At 39.9% G+C, this 21,029-nt stretch overlaps 2 protein-coding genes and 1 long non-coding RNA gene across 4 annotated transcripts in view; 1 reads left to right on the top strand and 2 right to left on the bottom strand.

Annotated features, from left to right (window-relative positions):
• The window catches only part of map3k22 (mitogen-activated protein kinase kinase kinase 22), a 42,508-nt gene extending 38,485 nt beyond the window's left edge, over positions 1–4,023 (bottom strand). The window contains exon 1 of the mRNA XM_008396201.2: positions 3,643–4,023. The gene's annotated coding sequence lies outside the window, so the exon portion shown is untranslated. The remainder of the gene's footprint in view (positions 1–3,642) is intronic.
• A 61-nt stretch (positions 4,024–4,084) lies between these two features.
• LOC103456567 (uncharacterized) lies at positions 4,085–5,530 on the top strand. Its single transcript, XR_532277.2, has 2 exons — positions 4,085–4,181; positions 5,284–5,530. It is a non-coding gene; the product is annotated as an uncharacterized LOC103456567 (long non-coding RNA).
• A 1,333-nt stretch (positions 5,531–6,863) lies between these two features.
• Positions 6,864–20,074, bottom strand: dlec1 (DLEC1 cilia and flagella associated protein). Of its 2 annotated transcripts, XM_008396202.2 has the most exons (38): positions 19,735–20,074; positions 19,515–19,658; positions 19,279–19,432; positions 18,652–18,765; positions 18,403–18,569; positions 18,069–18,277; positions 17,424–17,508; positions 17,248–17,335; positions 16,847–17,020; positions 16,633–16,769; positions 15,426–15,518; positions 15,080–15,170; positions 14,825–14,987; positions 13,621–13,813; positions 13,465–13,541; positions 13,150–13,312; positions 12,959–13,055; positions 12,716–12,846; positions 12,461–12,637; positions 12,242–12,372; positions 11,779–11,929; positions 11,282–11,398; positions 11,066–11,187; positions 10,799–10,984; positions 10,636–10,703; positions 10,416–10,567; positions 10,222–10,337; positions 10,062–10,132; positions 9,256–9,476; positions 9,033–9,170; positions 8,811–8,933; positions 8,622–8,716; positions 8,380–8,467; positions 8,109–8,291; positions 7,865–8,023; positions 7,628–7,778; positions 7,224–7,341; positions 6,864–7,129 (listed from the first exon to the last, which is right to left on the bottom strand). In XM_008396202.2, the coding sequence occupies exons 1-38, from the start codon at positions 19,798–19,800 to the stop codon at positions 6,964–6,966; spliced, it is 5,079 nt and encodes a 1,692-aa protein (XP_008394424.1). In that variant the 5' UTR covers positions 19,801–20,074; the 3' UTR covers positions 6,864–6,963. The 2 variants fall into 2 exon arrangements, with proteins under 2 accessions (XP_008394424.1, XP_017157232.1); XM_017301743.1 differs by lacking the exons at positions 18,403–18,569; positions 18,652–18,765; positions 19,279–19,432; positions 19,515–19,658; positions 19,735–20,074 and having other exon boundaries at positions 18,025–18,161.
• Between the last annotated feature and the right edge of the window lie 955 nt (positions 20,075–21,029).

Below are 21,029 nucleotides of genomic sequence, written 5' to 3'. Positions count from 1 at the left end.
GTTTTTTTAGCACTGCGGGGACACGCTCGTCCTCCGTGTTATTGTACGGCCCAGAGCGTGTGTAGTCTATCCGGCTGTCCCTGCAGCCTCGGGGCTCCATTTGCTGCTGATGGCATTGTCCTAACAGTCAGACGGGCCTCGCAGACAAAGCTCAATCGAGACAACTTCCTCTGAGTTTCTGGAGCGCCGACCTCACTGGAACCTCGCTGACCTTTCCCAGATAAAGACAGGAGACCCAGACTGACTCTACATAGCACCGTGGACCCTTTTACTGGGACGAGATGCTGTCCTGTAGCACGCTCAGTTCAAATTTGACTCTATTTGCATTTTTTTTTTTTGGGACTTTGCAACAACGACATTTGATAATGCTGAACAAATTTACAGGGAAAACAAATCAGAAATGTTACGTCTCTGTACAAAACAGTTATTAACGTTAGGCATTTCCTGAGCCTTTTGGTGGCAAAGATTGTTTTCACTGATTCACTCACTCTCCATTTCCAATCTTGCCACCTTCTACTGAGATATATCAATAAGGTTCAATTTACTCAACATTTTTGACCAAAATAATACTTACATGCTTCAATCCAGTGCATACTAGTAATGTAAAAAATATACTTGGGGTGATGTTTGGCTGCAACTTACATACAGTTCTCCAAGAGAACCAGAGCTTAGACCAGAGCATTTTATCAAACTCCTGGAAGAACATGAGCCAGACGAGTTCTTCATTCATCATAATGTAAATAATAAAATCACTACGTTTACCATGGTTACTAATGAACAAAGTTGTAGTTGGACAATCACACGTAAACTCTAAGCCCTGAATATAATTGTGCCCCTGCTTCTTAATACTAAAATTAACCCAGCTATCAAAGACACAAATAAACTGTTATTTCAGTGCAAACGAGAGGGAGATTAACAAAAACATCACTATTTTGCTGGGATTTTATGCGCCAGGCCAACGCAAAGTCGAGCCTAACTGTGAAGGGAAGGGAAAACCATACATTGCTTCCAAATGGTTGTATAAGAAAATGCATAAATATCTGTCTGCATCTGTATTCAACTCCCTCTTGTAACCCATAAATGCAAAACTATTGCAGTAAGTTTGCACAACCAATATAAAGCCATCCACATAAAGGAGAGCATTATTCAGAAAAGCAGTCAAGTGGCCCAATCTTTCTGGAGGAGAAGCAGTGAAACACAGCTCACGAAGGAGACAGTATTTTTGATGTGTCAAAAAAAAAAAAAAAAAAAAAATCCTCTTTGCAGTTTGTCATTGGTCAACTAGGGGGCACGTAACGTGTTGGACACGAGTGAGATGTAGATAACCCAGCAAACATGCAAGAGAAGTTTGATAAGACTAAAATGGAACTTTCTCACTTGCATTAATAATACTTTGCAACACAAGAGAGAAACATCACACCATACCCAGAGTGTATGGCAGGGAAAGCACCAAGCTCTGCAGATGCCTTTCTGCAACAGGAACCAGGAAGTGGATGGAAAGACGAACGGAGCTAGAAGAAACCCTACCAGAGACTACAAACAAAAGCGGGGGGCCGTCCTCTTTGATGGGTATTTTGAAAAGAATGTGCTGTTATATCTCCATTTCATAATTATCCACCACCAAATATTGGTCTGTTACAGAAAAGTTTGCAGTTTGCAATAAAACAAAATTCCATTGTTTCTCTTTTTTACTGTCTGAAAATGAAGTAAAAAAAAACAAAAGAAAAGATTCCTTTTTCACAAGAGGACGGAAAATGTTTTTCTTTTTGTTGTCCGCTCTCATCTCTGTAAGAAACAACTTAACTGAGTTTTTATGAGGACATAGACATACGCTCCATATGATTCATGGTAAACTTTGACCAGACGTGTCTGCTCTGTGAGCGTCTAGCAAACCACTGTGGAGCACAAGACACCCTTATTCCTCTCAGCCTCTCAACTAAGAAGCAAGTTGAGTTTTTCTTTTCTATGAAATCCTCTGGGAAATCAACAATTTACTCCGCATGCCAAATTTCCATGCTCTCCACTTCACAAGGAAAACACATTCCAAGCCAATCCTCTCCATTACTCATTAACACTTGCAACAAGTTAACGAGTAAAAACGCAAAGATCTTTAATGAATTCTTCTGTTAGAGCTCTTTCTTTGTCAGCCCCCATCAAAACATTAGTATTAGGTCCCTACGTGTGTATTCACTAGGATACACAGTGGGATCCAGCCTCTTTATCAGGCCTGCAGATTGTTTTGCCAGAGACACAGCAGCCATATCTGAGGCCTGTTTCCATTAGACAGCTAAACTATTGCTTTAGAGCTATTTGTGAGAACCAGAGCATGTCATAGTGCTGATGAATTCATCCATCCGTTTGATTCATCTGATTCTTTCAATATATATATATTGCATCATCTGAGTTATTAATCATGGATTTGAAGCACTGTGTCTTATACTTCTGCCTTGTAAAGGCCTCATTTTGATGGCTCAAACACTGAACTGGACCAGGAAGACAGTTGGGAATAGAAAATATAACTTTCAAAGTATATTTTGATTGGCTTCTCGTTTTCAAGTAAGAGCAACTAAATACAGCAAAAAAGTAAATAAATGAAATAATAATAATAATAATAATAATGTTATGATGTCTCATCTCACAGCCTTGTTATTTTTTGGATTCAATTTGCTCTTTGAGATTCACCAACCAGCCTTTTCCTAATCGATACCATTTCTGGTTTTCTTTGAGGTCTGACCTTCCGATTCTGATATTGACCAATTCCATATCGATATGTTTTAATCTAACATAAAAATGAGAAAATAAAAAAATAAAAAAGGGATTCTGACTAGCTGTTTTGAAACCAACAAAAACAAGCAATTACAGAACTATCTTCAATTAAGCAACAATCCCTAAACATCAGATTTAAGTGAAATGAAACAAGAGTGCATTGATGTGTTTACATACTTAAAATACTTGAAATGTTTTCTTAAAAATCTGATTATTTTTATTTAACACCTGATCCCTCATCAGTTATAAAACTGGTCAATTAGTTGTTGCATGTCTATTAAATAGCACTTTGAATTCTTATATTTGGATGGACGGAAACAGATGAAACATGGATGCAATTTTTAGATAATGTAGTATAGACTACAGATTTGTTTTCTTATTCTACTTTTATCCAGAAAGAAAGAAACATCTCATTCCAAGTTCCAAGATTTTCAAGACAAAACTAAACAGAAAAATGGGAGGGAGTGTGGAGAGAGGGGTTATCTTAAAATGATCTCCAGTCATCCAGGTTATGCCACTGAAAGAAAATCTCGTGCAGAAAAAATAAACCTTCACGTTTTCCAGAAAGCAAAACAAAGCAGGGTGGAAAAAAAGGAAAAGAAAAAAGAAATGTTTAGTCTGTAAAGCATAATTGTGGGGTTTTCTCAATTCAAACTCACCACAGTAACAACTGCATTGAAACCAACTGGAGTCTGTCCAAGTAATAGTTTCCACTTGCGAGAAGAAAAGCTCTGTAAGCCTGCTGCCAGTGCAAACATTAACCCATATACTAACAATGATCGGAAATAAAAATGTATCTTAGTATCTAGGAATTTCATTTTTGATAAAAGAAAAGACTCAATAAAGAAGTAATGTAAAGCAAAACGAAACCCTCACCTTGTTGTCCAAGTGTGTCCATGTTACGCCTGTGGATGCAGGATTTGTGAAGGTGAATGTCTTTCTTCTTGGCTATAATTCAAAACAGATAAAACACTGGAAAATTTCCCAACAATTGCAGAGAAAATCTCTCCAAAAAAAAAAAAGCCAGAGAGCAGAAAATCCGGAAACTGCGCTCAGCAACACGCAGAAATTACAGCGAACCAGCCGCACTTTGGCAGAAACAGCTCCTCTTCCTCTCAAAGGTGCATAATCCAGAGTCGGTCCCTGTGTTTAACGGGAGGGGGGAACAAACTGCGCCGGGAACCCGGAGGGATGCAGGGTAAAGTTTTCCCGACCCGCGCTGGGCTTGTCTCAACACACTCTCCACTAGAAGCGACTTTCTGCTCGGAGCTGCGACTCTCTGATGTCAGCAACAACGTAAGCTCCGGGAAGTGGTGACGCTCTCCGGTGGTGCGTTACCAAGGCAGCGGAGACAAACAGGTGCTAGTGCTGCCCTCTAACGGACTTCTTAACCCACTGCAAATCTGAGGACTTTGGTTCGTATTTTGAACGTCTTCGCAATTTTATTAAATTCTTTTATATTTGCATCACAAAAATCGCTAAATTGAGAAAAACGGACCGTTCTTAGTTTGAAGTAAATATCACATTAGCAGGACCAGTTATTGAACAAAACTTTGTTTTATTGTATTCAATGTAAAAAAAAAATAGAAATAAAAAATATGTTACTAACGCCGTCTAATTGAAAAAAATACCAGTTTAACTACAAAATAAACAAACATCACAATCCCATTTTTATGTGTAATAAAGGAAGGACTCGTTAAAATAACTAAAAAGAATTTTAGTGCTGTTTTAAAACACAAATAATTAATAAATAACAATTCATCCCAAATCAATTAATGCAGAACAAAAATAAATTACTAAATAAACATAGAGAACTTTTGTTATATAATTTGAGAATAAAGTAGATAACTAAGTAAACATATAATAATGAAGATCTAATGGAATTCTAGTAAGAATGGTAATTTAGAAGAGGCTGTTTAACACTTTTTTGTTTGTAAAGTTGGTCCGTTAATGATTTTAACAGGGTTTATACATGAAGAAGTATAACTGTATAACTCAGATAACTGCTCGAGTGCAGTTATCTCTTGTGATACTGCAAGAGATAATTCGGTGTAATTTTACTGCCTCTGCATGCAAAATTACACTAAACACATTTCAAAATCTATGTGAGAATATGTTTGTTTTTTTCTTAAATGCAAATTGATTTATCCATATTTATTTTTTTACATTTTCAGCTATTTTTGGTACTTTTTTGCTGCATTTGAGACAAACCGTCATATTATCTGGCACATAGCTTGTTTTTCTAGAGAGTAAAGAGCAGCAGCATTCTCCCTGATGATGACAATTTCACACAGTTGAGTGTGATAAGCTCTCATCTTTAGTCATTAGCTCTCATTTGTTTGGCTTCGGTACCAAACAAACGAGCAGTTTTAAATCCTCATTTTACCACAAACACCTGATGTCTGGATTACTAAACTCTCTCCTCTCTCTTCAGCATCACTCAATTTACTCTGCTTCCACACAGCAGGTTTTTTTTTTTTTTCTCATTGTGACCAGACATGTCCTTGTTCTGTTTAGGACTGCTCGAGTGCAGTGAATATCAATTGGACATTTGCATCCCTCTATGGACTCGGGAGTCATTGCAGATGTCTGTGCTGCTCAACAGCGCTGAAGATAAGCACATCATGCAGCTGTTCTACACAAAACAAGCCCGTCTGTGTGTCTGTGTATGTGGGAATGCGTGTTGCTTCACCTCCTGGGATTCCTTAACAGCCAGAGAGGACTGAAGTCTCCAGAGAATTAAAGAATATCTTTTGTTGCCGTCTGTTCTGCATGGTTTCTTCCTGCTAAAGCACTTCCATGCAAGCGACAAATGAGTAGCATTAACTCCAACTGTCTCCTGCCTTCATAAATACACAATTTTGTCTGCAGCTGCGACGTTTTGGATGGCTTTTGTGGACGTTAAAGTTAAAGTGCAACACTGAGGTGGAACAAGAATCTAAATACTCATCATTCACCGTGCCATTTAAATAACTTGCCACTAATCTATAAGAAGATGAATGCGCAAAAGGGAAATGTTAACATACTTATCTTTCCAGCTGTGTTATCTTTATGCTTAGCTAAATAGGTCTTCTTGGAAAACTCAGTTCATCCCTCGTGGGGAAAGTGCGGCTGGTATCTCTGGAAACCGATAAGGCTGTTGGCAGGCTAGTGATCACCTCAGAAAACAAGTGCTGAGGCAGCCTTTAGCCATTTTTATTGATTCAAAAAATATATGGTTGAAAAGTTCATTCATTTCAGGAACTCAGTTCACTAAAACTGAAACACATGATGTATACCAACTGGAACTAAGTGATCACGTTCACCAATGTAGGCTTTAGTTGCCAAATATTATCTTTCCACCAAATGCTCACATATTGATATCTAATCTAATATTTAATCTAGGGGAAATATCAGAAACTAGTCTTGTCTTCATGTATGTCTAAAAAGAGATTTAATCAAAATGTCATTTTCTAACATCCACAGAAATGACTGATTTCTTCTGAGACCTCTTTAAGTCCCTTACCAGACTCATAAACTGCTGCAATGCCCTTAAAGACCTTAGACAATTTTTCCGAGCTCACCGCGGTGTTTACTCTCGCTTCAGCAGAAGGGTAAACCCAGACTAAATGTCTAAGTTTAAATATTTGTACGTTCAAATATTTAAACGTAGACATAGACTGTTCTAATCTTTTAAAATTGGCTCCAGCTCTGAAGGGAAAAACGACTCATGTGTCCCTGAAAAATAAGTTAGTTATCCTGTTAGAAATTGAGGAGAACCCATCATGATTTAAAGAGCTCTTCGACTCCACATTTTTTTTACTTCATGCATTCATTTCATTACAATTTTGATTGCCTGTAACTATGGGTGTGTAGCTGTATTTGGCTCCCGAGCTGCCTATTTACGACTTGCAGTAAACAACCAGGCACGTCATTTTTCTTTTATGATGCTCTCTTTTCTTCCCTTTTAACATCCTGTCCTTTTCTCTCCCGGGTTGGCAAAGCAAATGATCACCCTTCCCAGGTTTGGCACAAATTAATAATTTCTAGTCAAGTTTAATCTGAAGTGACGTGATGCTGAGTGGATAACTGAACCCATGCAGCTTCAGTGGAGCAAATATTTTTAAAAGCTTTTAATGGAACTCCCTTGGGTGTTTCGGTCTTTATCAGAAAGCAAGTCAAAAAAAAAATTCTGTTTACTTTTTATCAAACATATATTTACAATTCACCAAAAAGCATTTCATCGTCAGCTGTTTTGTCACTCAAAAAATATGTCGATATGTAGTCCTCATCAAAGGATCCCATTCCCACGAGCGGGAGAGTGAGGGGCGTCGTCACCAGAGGCGACTCGATAACCAGCAATGCCGTGAACTCTTTTTCTTTGCTGAAACACATGACACATAGGCAACCGAATAACAAACATGTTTTTTATGTGTTTGTTTGATGCGAATGCTTTATGTTTCAGAACTGACTGCTACCTTGGAGTGAAGCTAATCTGCAGAAACTGGTTGCTGGGGGTTCTGACAATGTCCTGGGATTGGAAAAACCCAGAGTCTGGTGTAACTTCAAACACCTCAGGGTCTCCTTCATCTGACTCTAAACACAGCGAGACTCGATTAAGGCAACAAACATACAGTAATCATCAACTGGTGCTATTAGGTTGCTTCATATCTATCATTTCAAAGTTTGACACACTTCCAGAATCAAATTTCTGTGTGTCATGGTCAACTGTTCCACCTATAAATGGGGTGGAAAACTTTTCTCTTACAAATTTGGAAAGTATTTCATTAAAAATCCTACACTTTCTAGACATTTCAACGCCGTTTAGCAACCACTTGCTATTGGGATGTGTTGGTTTTCAAACTTTTGTGAGGGTGTTTACTTATTAGTGATTTCCAGGAGGTGCTTGATCCACGGCAGAAGAGGCTTATTTCCCTTGTCTGTTTTAGTCCAATGTTGCAAAACCCGAAATTAAGGCAATCGGTGCAGAGACTGAGTATGGGCAGTTCCAGATAGGCACACAGAGGCACTTTCTATACACAGGAAATGCATTTGGTAAGGTCACAAGCTACATAAGGTTTTGTAAAGAGTAATGTTTGGTTGTGAAGCTGTCTCCCACCTGCTGGTTGTTGCTGTGCTGGATAAGGAGGTTTTGCTGCAACCTCAGCTTCTTCCGACCAGTTTCGGTATGAACCACACTCACTGCAAGAGAGAGGTCTTCTTCTGTCTGGTTTAAGAGGTCCAGCAGTGACAGAGAACAGTGAAAGACCACTTTCACCTAGAATTCACAGAAGTAGCAACACTTATTGATGAAATAAACAAAGACACCCTCATAAAACAGTCTAGGGTTCTGTACAACCAACCTGCATGCTATTTTGAGGGTAAATCACCAATAATTTATCGAGACCATTGGTGCTGGTCCGAACTCCAGAGTGAGGCTTCTCAACTGAAAATGGCGGCTGTGTCTCAAGTTTGAAACACAGAGGCGTCTCTTTAATGTTTCTCAGTTGAAAGCACTGTGCAATGCTAAATTCACTGACGACTACCTGCACAACACAGCAAAAAAGGCCCAACATGAGCTCAGAAATACTTTATACCCCTGAGTACGTCATGTATGTGCTGATGATTTCCAACCTCGTTGTCTGACTCGACCCTCAGTAAATCACCAGCGGAGGCATTAAACTCCAGTATCTCTCTGTTATCCTCCAGCTGCACCAAAAGCCTACAAGCAAAAGGGGATCCAAGAAGAAGCCTGATCAGCCCACCCCTGAGCTTGTGTTTGGCCTAACATCAGCTTATTTTAAATTTAGGAAACATAAATTGAGCAGGATGCATGAGGGATCCGGGGTATAAATAGTGTGAAGGTAATTGCTTACGCCGCCGGCTTAATGGTTCCTAGCAGATCCAATTTGACAGGCTGTAAATCCAAAGCCAGATCCCTTCTGACTTTACCTGGGATGCAAACTGCCTTCTGTAACATGCACAGAAACACATCGAGGGAATAAACCCTTTGGATATTTGGTCTCTTTTATGACTCTGTGCTTGTTGTGAACCTGGATTATTACCTCTGAGTCCAGGTTCAGGAATCCATATGCCACACCCACACATCTGGACTCACGTTGGGACTCAGAAAGACTAAAAGGGGTGAAAGACACGTGGATGCATCCAGTGCTCTTTGCTGGTATCACCTTTTGTTGTACACACCAAAAGAAGCGCGTCGTTAATAATATGAAACTGGGAAGGTTTTTGAGGAGGAAAAAGGCAAAAACGTGGCTGAAATAATTTACAATTTGTTGCGGTATAATGGAGTACGGGGAATCTGACAGGCTGCCTATGTGAGATCGCACGTTGACGGAGATGAGGTTTTTCTTCGCAGGACAGAGACATCCTTCCTCTTCATCTACAAATTCTCTCTCTTTTCCGTTCTGAGGAATCAACAGAGAGAAACATTTAATGCCCATACAATCATGTCCATAATGCAATCTGGGTTTTGCTGTGTGACATACTCACAGTACCACTCTGTAGGGACACGCTGGTCCCCGCCAATGTTGGTGTCTGATTCTTCTCCCACGCTGTTGGATCATCTTCATTAAAAACCCTAAATGTCCCTTTCAGCAGCTCATTACCATCATCATCCTTCAGCGGGAAGTGGTCTCCATATGTCATCACGAGTTCAATCAGTTTGTGGTCATTCTCCTCAATGTTGTAAATCTCCCAGTCCACCCGGATATCTGTCTCAGACAAAAGACATTTGATCATTTAGAATGTTGGATGGTGGCGGTATCATCCTTTAGGGATGCTTTTCTTCTGCAGGGACAAGGAATCTGTCAAGAGTTGATGGTTAAATGGATGAATCAAATTATAGGGAAATCTTGAAAGAAAACCTGGCTATTGGGGTGCAAGTTTTCCTTCCACCTTACTGACAAGGCTACACATGTAACCAGAGCTGCAATGGAATAATCTAGACCAAAGCATTCTCATGTGCTAGAGGGATCCAGTCAATGTCCAGACCTAAATCTGACTGAACTTGAGCTGCTTTACAAAGAGCTGTTAAATGAAAATCCCAAAAGTCTGGAAGAGGTGGATCTACTGGTGTGTGTGTGCGACAGTGTCTGACTATAAATATATGACTTTTGCTTGTAAATAATTTTGAAACCCAATCTTTTACATTTCTTCTATTTCAGAACTAGGTTCTACTTTGTGTTGGTCTATCACGTAAAATCTCAATAAAACACACCTGTGCAAAACAGAAATCATATTTCTTTGATAGACAGTCAAAGTTTAAACTTAGAACCATCGTACCAACAACAACTTACCAAACACGGTCGGATTATTGATGCGAAGAAGTTGAGAAACTGTGTCTCCTCCTGACAACTGAGTGCCGAAGCTATCATTTAAATTTGAACCAAAAGAGAAGACTCAATCAATGACAATACACAATCAGGCGTCGATTCATTTGAAAGATGTGTAACGGACTGTATGGTTGGACCCAGACACTGGTCATCTGGTCGGGGGCCTATCACTGGGAAGTAGAGGGGGCAGCCCTTCACGGTCATCTGTATAGTTACGTTCATCGGTTCAAGGTCTCCGACCTGCAGACAAGATTAGATCTAAATTGGGTGACGACAGAGAAAATTGCTTGCTTCTAATTCTTTAAAATACTAACGCACCTTGCATATGAGGTGATCCCTGTATTCTCCCCACATGTCGCAAAAGGCGGTCACATCCACTGTCTTGGTCTCAAACGGTCCCAGCTGCCCTGAGTCCGGCTGGACAACGAAGGCCGCCCCATTTCCATGAGCCAGAAGGCCGGTAACAAACTCTGACAAAAATCAAATAACCTCAATTGTGTCCCCAAGTTCTGCAAATTACACAAAAGTCATACTATACCTTCGTGTGCTTTGGCTTCTACTTTTTTCACTTGCTCGGCGAAAAGTGGATTCTTTAAATATGTAAGTCTGCAATTAAGATGCAGGCTTTGTAACATTTCTGTCATTGTGAGGTGAACTCAATCTATGATCTTTTATTCTGGTCAAAGAGCAGAGTGTTTTACCTCTTCTCTAACAAGCTGTTTGCCATTGCAACGTTGCAGGTAAAGAACTCTGGCCTTATAGTAAAAGCTGCAGGGATAGCGCTGTCATTGGTCATTAGGAACTGCTTGGTCACCTCCGTCTTTAAAATGACATCTTTTCCAAAGTCAATTATCAGTGCTGAAGGACTGTCACTATTCCCTCTGTGACTGGAAGTACAAACATTTTAGTATATGACACTGGGGAAAGGTGAAACTGGAATGAAAGTTTCCTAGATCCAAATTTGGTACCAGGCGCCAGGCAGCGAGTAGGACACAGAAAGTTCCTTGGATTGGGAGCCCACAATCTGAAGAACAAGCGGCGAGTTCATCCCTCGCACCTCACAGATAGCAGCCACTTCTGTGAGCTTCAGCTACAGAGAAACAAAAGAAACCAGGAGCCTCTCTAACCGCACAAGTTACAAAAGCACGTCACTGTCTGTTCTCAGCAGCACAGGTGGTACTTACATCTGTGTGGGAAGACATATTTACAGTGATGTTCATGGTTGCATTGGGTCCCAGTACACCAGAAGAGGGGTCAAAGGTGGCTGTGCACAGTGAGGCCTGTTTACCCTGGAGCTGTTCCTGTCGGGCGAAAGACAGCGACGTCCTAATGAACTTAGGATCCTAATCCCAGCATTTTTTTCCTTGACTAAATTCAACTGCTTTTTTCAGCCACACCCTTAGTAAGCAAAACAACAAAAACAAATTGCATAACCAATCTAAAACAGAAGAAATCTGGAAGAAATTGCCAAGATAATACAAGCTGTCTCTCCTTTTGGGACAAAATACCAGTTACTTTCAAGGAAATGCGTCTCACAATCTAAACAATCTCACGTACAACATCAAACTGCATATATTTCTGTAGACATTCTCAATAGGGAGGATGCACGTTATTGAGACTGATTTTATGGGCTTTAGTAGGTCTGTTGCATAATATTTTGAGAAGTAGCAGCAGAACGTACCTTCCAGGTAAAGTGTGACGGCAGCAGAGTCTGGTTGAAAAGTGTTACGATGCCTTTTGAGGGAACTCCCCGGTAAAGATCAGAGAAGACCAGCTTGCAGTTTAAGAAGCACACCTGAGGAGACTGCACAACTGCCTGGATCCAAACAGGACTGTGAGGAACATATGATGGGGAAAAAAAACAAAAAAACATCCCGATTAGAACCTGAAAACTGAGAACCATCTTTAATGTCTTGATAGTGGATGTGTATTAAGAACTGTTTTAGCAGAGCAGCTCTCAAAAGAGTTCACATCCATTCTAAAACTCCAGGTGCATGAGACTGAACAAACTGTGGCTACGTGAATATTTTAAAAGTTTTTCCACCTTTAATATGACGGACATTAGATGTATATGTATATCCTGTGGATTTCAACAGAAAACAAACAATATAAAAAGTGTGCACATCCATCTGAGAGCTGCTTACCTCATAGTCCCATTCTCCACAATAAGTTCCATTTCTGTTTCAAACTTCTGGCAGAAATCCAGGTTCAAATGCAGCGCCACACTGCAACTAGCAAAGGGAGGCAGCACACCTGTTCCTGGCTCCACTACAACCTGAGCGCGAATACAGAAGTTACTGACAATGAGATTTAAACACTAATCCTCTTCATTTATAACCCAATCTTTCATTTTACTGGCTTGCCTGCTGTTTTACTGCTCGTGTGTCTTTGTGATCCTGCTTATTGTTGATCTTCTCCTTAAACATCCAGCTGGCCTCCAGAGGAGTGGTATTGGTTAGGGAGACCATGGTTTGAGCCTCATCCCCGAGCCTCACAAGCCCAAAGTCCACACAGGGAACGCTGAGCTTCACTGCGGGACCCTATTTAACATTAAATCACTTTAAAGCAAGGACATATTAAAACGGAAGCAAGCATTTCTAGATGTCGCTAAGTCTTACCTTAAAGGTAACCTCAATAGGCAACTTGACGGGTTCGTGACGATGCTGTATGTTGCAAACCAAGTAGGTTTCAAGCTTATCTGGTTTCCCTCCAGTAACGACAACATCAAAGTCAAAGCACTCGTTCTCTTCTTAAATAAGACAAATAAAAAAAACTCAACGCAACAAGACAATACATGAAAATAGTCAAATGCAAACTATGTGCCCTGAACTGGAATGAACCAGCTTTAAGATGCAGTTCACCTATTCTCCCAGCAGATGGCTCCACTTCTATAACATGGGAGTTGCTGTTCAACGTCTCCCATTGAAACAAGATGAAAGTTTTACTGTGATTCCACATCTGAAACACAGGCAGCATGAAATAAACAACATTATTCATTTGACCGGATTAATCGTTCTGCAAAGGAAATGAGACAAACTCTGCTTCAATTAACCTTAAACTGCTTGCGAGTAGCGATAGAGATAAATATTTCTCCAGGGATTATGACACCATATGGCTCCAGTAGGAATTGGTATGGCTCTGTTGACCCTTTGACCTCTATCTCCATGATGATCACATTGTTCAACTTGGAGCCAGAATGCACAGGGTTAAGGACGCTGGATTTTCCACAAAATAAAAAAATTAAAAATTAAACACAAAATTAACAACAAAGACCAAAAAAAAGAGACATTTCTCATTTTTAGCTCCCGTATTTTTGTATTTTGTGATTTTATTAGTTGAATTTCATATTTTGTAAGTATTGAAGTACCTGCTGTCATTAGGCTCTGGTGGCATCAGGGGGATGTCCCTCAGGACCAAGTGAAAGACACTGTGATAATCCTTCAGCTTGAACAAAATGAAAACATTATTGAAACATTAACCCTCAACACGTTTGTTGCATTTTACAATTAATTTAGTTTCATACCTCTTTTGGACAGTAGGTTAAGAGAAACTCGTGTTCCTGACAGGGAGCCAGGAGGCCCATGGGGGGGCTCATGTGGTAAACGTCGCTTGTGTCTGGGTGAAACTGGATATGGGAGAGCTCATGGGTCTCCCCGGGAAGAAGAGGACGCAGGTTAGGTTTCATGATTTGCCAGTGGAAGGGCAACTCCAAGTGGCTTCAAACAAAAAATGAAAAGAGAGAAGGAGAAATAAACTTTTTTGTATTTAATGACACAAGAAAGAGGAATTATTAGCTCAAGCAAATATTTATTGAAGTTTTTGAGAGCTTGACACTAGGGACTCGCACAATTTATCCTCCAGCTAAAAAATAAAACATAAAGTGGCTGGTGAAAGAGGGAAGGAAGACAACACAGATGCTAAGTTTGATCACCATGGTTATTCAGCCAGAAAGCACTAAAAACACATGTATCTGTAGTCTGGGTGTTTTAACCACCTTTAGTCCTGGTGTCAACAAATCCTCCTAGTGGTCTAGAACAATCTTTGTAAAAATATGAAAAGATAGCTTTTAAAATTGTTAATTTATTTATATTACAACGACAAACATCAATAGATTTTAATAGCGTGGCTTGCATTAGTATTCAGCCCCTTTTACTCTGGTAAAAAATATACCATGTCATGGACGGTTAGGTAACTAAATAACAACCAAAACTTATGAAGGAGCAGCAAAGATCCACAACTCAGATCTACAGCTTAAGTGGGAGAATCTGTCACCAAAATGATACTCCACAAATCTCGCCTGTTTGAGGGAGTGGGAAAAAAATCTAAATGTTAAGGAAAGCCAATAACGTCCCATTTGAAGCCATGTAAGGGAACCAACAAACAAACGTGGATAAAAGAAAAAAGTGGCAGAAAAAAGTGAAAATGCTGGTCTTACTGACCATTCACAGCTTTTTCAACGAGAGCCACACTCACTCAATTATACTAACAGACATGAACACATTCATACATCTAAAGGTAGTCAATTAGGTGCCTTGTCCACATCAAGATAAGGCTAGAGGAAGATGGTAGTCCAGAACCTTCAGATTGCAACTATACTCATCCTACTGAGTCACAGTCACTGGCAACTAGAGGGTTTTTCAGAATATGAATTCTTTTGTAAGATGCAATGTTGTTTTATACACTAAGAGGTGCTCAACGGTGACAACACACAATAAAGTCAGCCTTACACATTGCTCCTGATGACAAGTCTCTTCTGTTGCTCAACGTGAGGGTGGCATTTACTGAAACGGACAAAGTGCTCTGCAGTGAGATCGTGCATCTCTCCAGGAGTGAGGGGCTCATTTTCTCCAGATATAGACACAAGCTCAACGCCAACCAGTTGACTCTCACCTGTAAAAGCCAAACACATTAATCCATCTCAGGGAATAGAATGAAACAAACAGTGGAGGAAATTTCTTGGTGGTCTTGCTTCCAACACTGACCTTCAATGGAAACATTTTTCACCTGGCAGTTGTCGCAGATTATGGTAAATGGCTGACAGCAATGCTCCACAGTGGTTGGAAAAAAAACAACCTGTGGAAAAAAATATGTAAAACAAGTGACGTCTATACGTATACCTTTAAATTCTGATAAACATTGTCCATGTAAATCTCATAAATGAGGAAGTTTACCGAAAACATTACTGACCTTTCTGAGAAAAAAAAACAACAACTGTACATTAAATTTGCTGAGACTGTTTTTTTTCTCTCTCTCATGCAAAGCAGACAAATTAATTCAATGGAACATGCTGTTCTTGTGAGAATTTGCAAATTCAGAGAGACTGCTTACCTCCAAATTAATAGATTCTCCTGGCTGCAGTGAAAACACGCAGGGGCCTACTGCAAAGGGTGACTTCTCAGAAAAGTATGTTGTTGACAAGGACTTGAAAAAGAAAAAAGGTGTCTTTAATTATTTTAATGCACTTAGCTCTCAAGGCCCATTTATTGCCAAATCTAAAGATCTGCAAAACACCTTAACATGACTTTTTTTTTTAAATTACAGCAGCAGAATCTCACGCTGAAACCTACCATTAATTTGAGCACATTTATTAATAAATCCCACACTAAGAAATTGTTGTTTTGTAATCATAGTTCTTTATGCCCCCTTCAATTCCAATAAAAAAAGTAACTGAGCCATTTCAGGAGTCTTCTAATTGAAAGTGTCTATGAATGCTAAATCTGTAAACTATGCCTTCCCTGTATTGCTGAGGTAAAAATACATATAATATAGGTGTCCATATCTCGTAACCACTGTTCAAAATGGGAAAGATAAGAGGCTATGTAATTTGAATAAAGCAGTCCTATATTTACAGTCAGAAAATGACAACAAAGCAAAACATTTTGCCTGAACACACAATTAAAAGGTTTGAAATGAACAAAAGCTGTGGAAAAAAAAACTTTTTTTAAAAGATTGTGATTTTCCTGAGCTTTTTGTATTACTTAATTCTTACATGAGCACTTTAGATTTTAGACTAGACAAACACTGACGCATTTTACAGGAAGGGCTTATATAAAGACCTGCCTGACAAGGAGACTGAGGTCTCCTATAACAGAGGGGGCGCACCTGAGGAGCATGTTTATCCCTAGGAGGAACTTACAGTGCTTGAAAAAGCATTAATAATCTTACTTAATGACAGCCTGGACAATGTATGAATAGCACCATAATTGCACTTCAGCACTCATTTTGGAACAGGTTCTATCTTTAATACACAAAGGAGAACTATTTTCCCACCAAGTGTTGTAAATCCAGAATTAACACACCTCCAAACAAAGCCGACCATAAACCCAAAAAGATTCAAGCACTGTTTCTCCAACCTATTTTAGTGCATGTGTATATTTTTAAAAAAAAAGTCTAAACAAAAACCCAAACCTCACGTTTAGAGAACATTTTGTTTCAACTTGCAATTAGGCAACTGCAATTAAAAAAACATTTAGCTTGAAGTCTTTACCATAAAAGTTGAGGGTGCAGCGAATAGTTTCAGTTATGCAACCATTACCCTGAGATTTGGGGCCGGCCACTTGTCCTTGGGGATGATGTAAAAAGTCCCAGCGCTGAGTCCAACATTTTGACACGTGAACTCCAGGAATTTTACCCCTCCGACCAGACAATACCCGCAGTCCAAAACTCTGGGCACTGTAAAAACAGTTTGGAGGAGGTTTTTCAAAGGTTCGTCATGCAAAGTAAGTAAGGCTGTTTGCAGTGAGGCTTACAGGTGAGTACAGGAGGAGGTCTCCGTGCCTCAATGGGCACCACAAATAGGTGCTCAGATTCGGTCTGGACCACCATGAAATCCTTGAAGTCTCCCAAGGAATCTGGAGCAAATCGTAGTGTGTACTCACAGCTCATCCCTGGGGCAACAATGCCTCCATCACTGGGGAATCTTCCTGCAAACACAAACTCTTTGCATGAATAGCAGTTCAGTTTGGAGAATCTGATGCTCAAGATAATTTGTTTTATAGTCAGGGTGACTCACAGCCGCTACTCCCAAGTGGGGAGCTAACAAATAGGAACAACATTCCAAAGATTTTTGACTTAATGTTTCCCATCTGCTAGATAAGTTATTTTGATTTACCTCAACATCACGTGAGCTGAAAGGCTAAAACAGACTCACCCAGCCCTATGGAGAAGTACGGAGTGGTAGGAGGGATGATTCTGACGTGGCGGCTTGCGTAAGTCACGTTTTTCAGCTCCAGCGTAGACTGATGCAGCGCGGGGAGAAGTTATAGGGCAGCATATTTTCAGTCCATGTCAAGATCAAATTGTTCTGAGTCGGTCACTGAAACAAACCTCATAAACACCTCCGATGCTGTATTCTGTGAAAAACATCACTTGGGGAGTTGCCTGGAAGACTTGGGAGAGTTCATCTAGAGAGCTTTGAGAAGGAGGACGAAACGGACAAACAGAATTTAAAACTCAATCTCAAACATGGATTCGAGTGCAAAGTTGATTGTTAGCAGATTGTCAGATTTTCCTAATGTTAGTCAATGAGCATGGATAAGTGCGCACAGACGTGTATGGATGGAAAATAAAAACCCTGTTAACAAGACGCTTATGCTTCAGTCATTTTTGTCCCGACTGTATTTGTCTTCCTCAGCTGTGTAAAGACACAGTACAATTCATGACTCTAACGTTGCAGCTACTGAACAGTGTGGAAACAGACAAGAAATGGATGATGATGTGAGAGTCTGTCTGGTTTTCACTGCCTCTGTGGTTCAGGTTCAACAGCCACGTTGTGAAGCATTTGGTCTCAGCTTACACACACCTGCTTTGGTACAGCTGTGCAACTATTTGCACTGAGGTAAAATGACACTCACATTTCAAGTCAATATTGATCATTACATTGTTCATAATATTGCACTGTGTTGTACACCAACTATTAACCATTAACCTGGTAAATCTACATCTCTCTTTTACTCTCAGGTTATTTGGTACTTTTGATTGTCAGGGGCTTTCTTCTCTTGGTCCCTCTTCACTTTGACATTGGATGAGCCGAGCGGCTTTCTACACTGCTGTGCATTTGGAGGACAGACTCGTCGATCAAGCAGGAAGTTTTGTCTTTTCTTAAACTTCTGAAGCTTCTCCCAACCCTCTGAGATGTTTTTTGAGCTTGGTTGGCCACACCAGTTTGGCTTGGGTATGGTCTGTTTAGGAACAAGTGGAACATATTCAATCATTTTGTCACGTACAACAAAAACAACAGTGTATTTTACCCTAACCTTTGCCCTACCCTAGTCCTATTCTTTTTTACTTAATTACTATTAATTACCATTTTAGGGATTTTCTTGGTTTGTTGGAGTTCTGAGCTTGATTCACAAGTAAGACTGTCATCCAACTCATTCATTTCCAACAAAGTCTTCTGTGGTCCGTGATCCTGAGACTCCCGGTTTGTGCGTATTGCAAATGAGATAGTGGGTTTTGCGAAATTCGATTTTACTGTCAACAAAATGTCCAGACAAAGATTGTCACTTTCACACCGTCAATCATTACTTAAATGTCACTTAGGAGCATCCCATACCCGGGGCCGGTGCTCGTATTCGTGGTTTCTCTGTTGGTAAGTAGTCCCCAGGGGAGATCAGGTTGTTTCTTTTGAGAATGTCATCATCGACACACCAGCAAAAGGTGGATTTGACTGAAAATAAACATGAGGAACAAGATCAGTTTTGAAATACCTGTCTCTTGTACTTTTCACAATTTTCTTATTACAACCTTAAAAATCATTGGAATTTTTTTTTTTATGTGACTGGCCTACACAGTGCAGAACATAATTATGCAATATTTCATAAAACCACCTTTCATTGCATCTACCACTACAAGTCTTTTGGTCTCAGCTCTGGACATCTACAAACAAAAATTCAAATCTCCAGTGGTGACACCATGCCACATATTCTAAATTTGATTTAGACTTGGACTTTGACTGGGCCATCCTACCGCACGAATATGCTCTGACCTACAAAGCAGTAATGCTTTGTAGATTTGACTGTGTGCTTAGGGTATCTGTCCTGCCCTGCTTCCTGAACAGATTCCCTATCGCTTTTCAACAAAAGCATCCCAATAGCACAATGGTGCTAGCATCGCGTTTGACAGCAGTAGTTGTAGTTTCGCTGGACTTGTTCAGACAACTATAAATCAGAGAGCAACTCACCTGGAAACACTGCATAATCACAACCATCTACAACGTCTGCCTTCATCCCCTCACAGATCCGGCTTTCTTTGGCAGCAGCTCGGGCTCTACCCTTACATATGTGATCCTCTACCATATCAGTCATTTTAATGCACTGCTCATATTCACAACGAGCCTATCAGTATAAAAAGAGAGAGAGAAGTTTCATTTCACTCTGTCATACTAATTAACTTAAAAACTTTTGTTCCACTAGTTACCTGCTGCAGCTCCTTAACATATTTATCATGATAACTGTTTGTTCCCATATTTGTTTTGATGAGGTTGGACAACAGAATCCCTTCCTCGATTATGTCCTTATTGTAAACCTCCTTGAAAACGCTCATTAACACATGAGAGATGTCCTGGAATAAAAGAAGAGGGATACGATTCATATGGAACTCACTTTTCTTTCCCCAATTTAAAACATTCACAGCTTACTTGTGACGTTCCCGACGCAGGTCTGTGACTGTCCACCAAGGGTTCATCGAATGTGTCTTCTGTCATTTTCTTTAAAGTGCGCCTCAGCGGCGGAAGAGACGAATGAAAACAGCGGCAAAAGATCGCAAAGTTAAAAATTTACACCGTCACGTTAGAATCGCAACACTCGTTCATGACCACGTAAAGTGTACAATGACTAACTTTAGAAGCTCAATACTTTCAGTAAATCCCGCTGCGGTGTTTGGCCATGTGTGCGTACATGTGGTTGCTAAGCAACTACAGGTGGCGAACCGGATCTGAAAGCTGCCCGCGTGTGACCTTTTGTAGCAAACAATTACGTAATCAAGAAATGCTCAATTATTCTACTCATAAATTTCCAAAACAATACAAACAAACAAATAAATAAATAAATAAATAAATAAATAAATAAATAAATAAATAAATAAATAAATAAAGTTTTCATCAATATGACACCGTTAATAAATAAGTTATTGGAAAACTCCATCCATCCATTTTTTAACACCCTTGTCCCTCGTGGGGTCGGGAGCGGTGCTGGTGCCTAGGTCTCCAGTCTGTCGGAGGTATTGGAAAACCTCTTCACTTAAACAAAACATTACGTTTGACGTAAAACACAACAAAGTGAACATTAATATGTTCTGAATATGTTCTGACTGAAACATGTCACAAATGTGAGATTCATTTTAGGCTGTGCCATAGACGTAGGAAGCGGGGGGGATGGGGGGGGACATGCCCCCCCTCCCCCCACCCCCAATATTGGAGACAGCCACATTCGTCCCCCCGAACAATTTCACCGCAGTTGCGAATAATTTTAAAATCTTCCACTCGCATGCTTTTATTTTGAAGGCGCACAACAGCGCATTCAGCAGAGCGCTTGCTCCCTCCTCCTCCTCCTCCCCCCTCTGAACCGCTCAGAGTAAAGGCAGCAGCAGACAGAGTCAGGTTTGAATGAGGTAAACGATCTGTCAGGAATTTTGCCATGAATATCGCTCGTTTATAACATCTTGTTGTCAGTTTACTTTCATATGTAGAACTAAATCTTTTTGGTTCAGTCGTTTTAATTCTGGAATAGTCACATGTCCAAAATTTTACTGCTAACTTTGTTTAAAAGTTAGCTAGTCTAGTCACAATGATTTAGAATGAGACCGAAACAGCAGCAAAATGAGCCTTTTTATTATTTAAAGTGAGCAACACCTGATCATACTCGACCCACTTAACATGTATTTATATTATATTATATTATATTATATTATATTATATTATATTATATTATATTA

This window comes from Poecilia reticulata, linkage group LG20 (genome assembly GCF_000633615.1).
Source record: "Poecilia reticulata strain Guanapo linkage group LG20, Guppy_female_1.0+MT, whole genome shotgun sequence".
Taxonomy (NCBI): Eukaryota; Metazoa; Chordata; class Actinopteri; order Cyprinodontiformes; family Poeciliidae; genus Poecilia; species Poecilia reticulata.
This window is presented reverse-complemented; position numbering and strand designations above follow the sequence as displayed.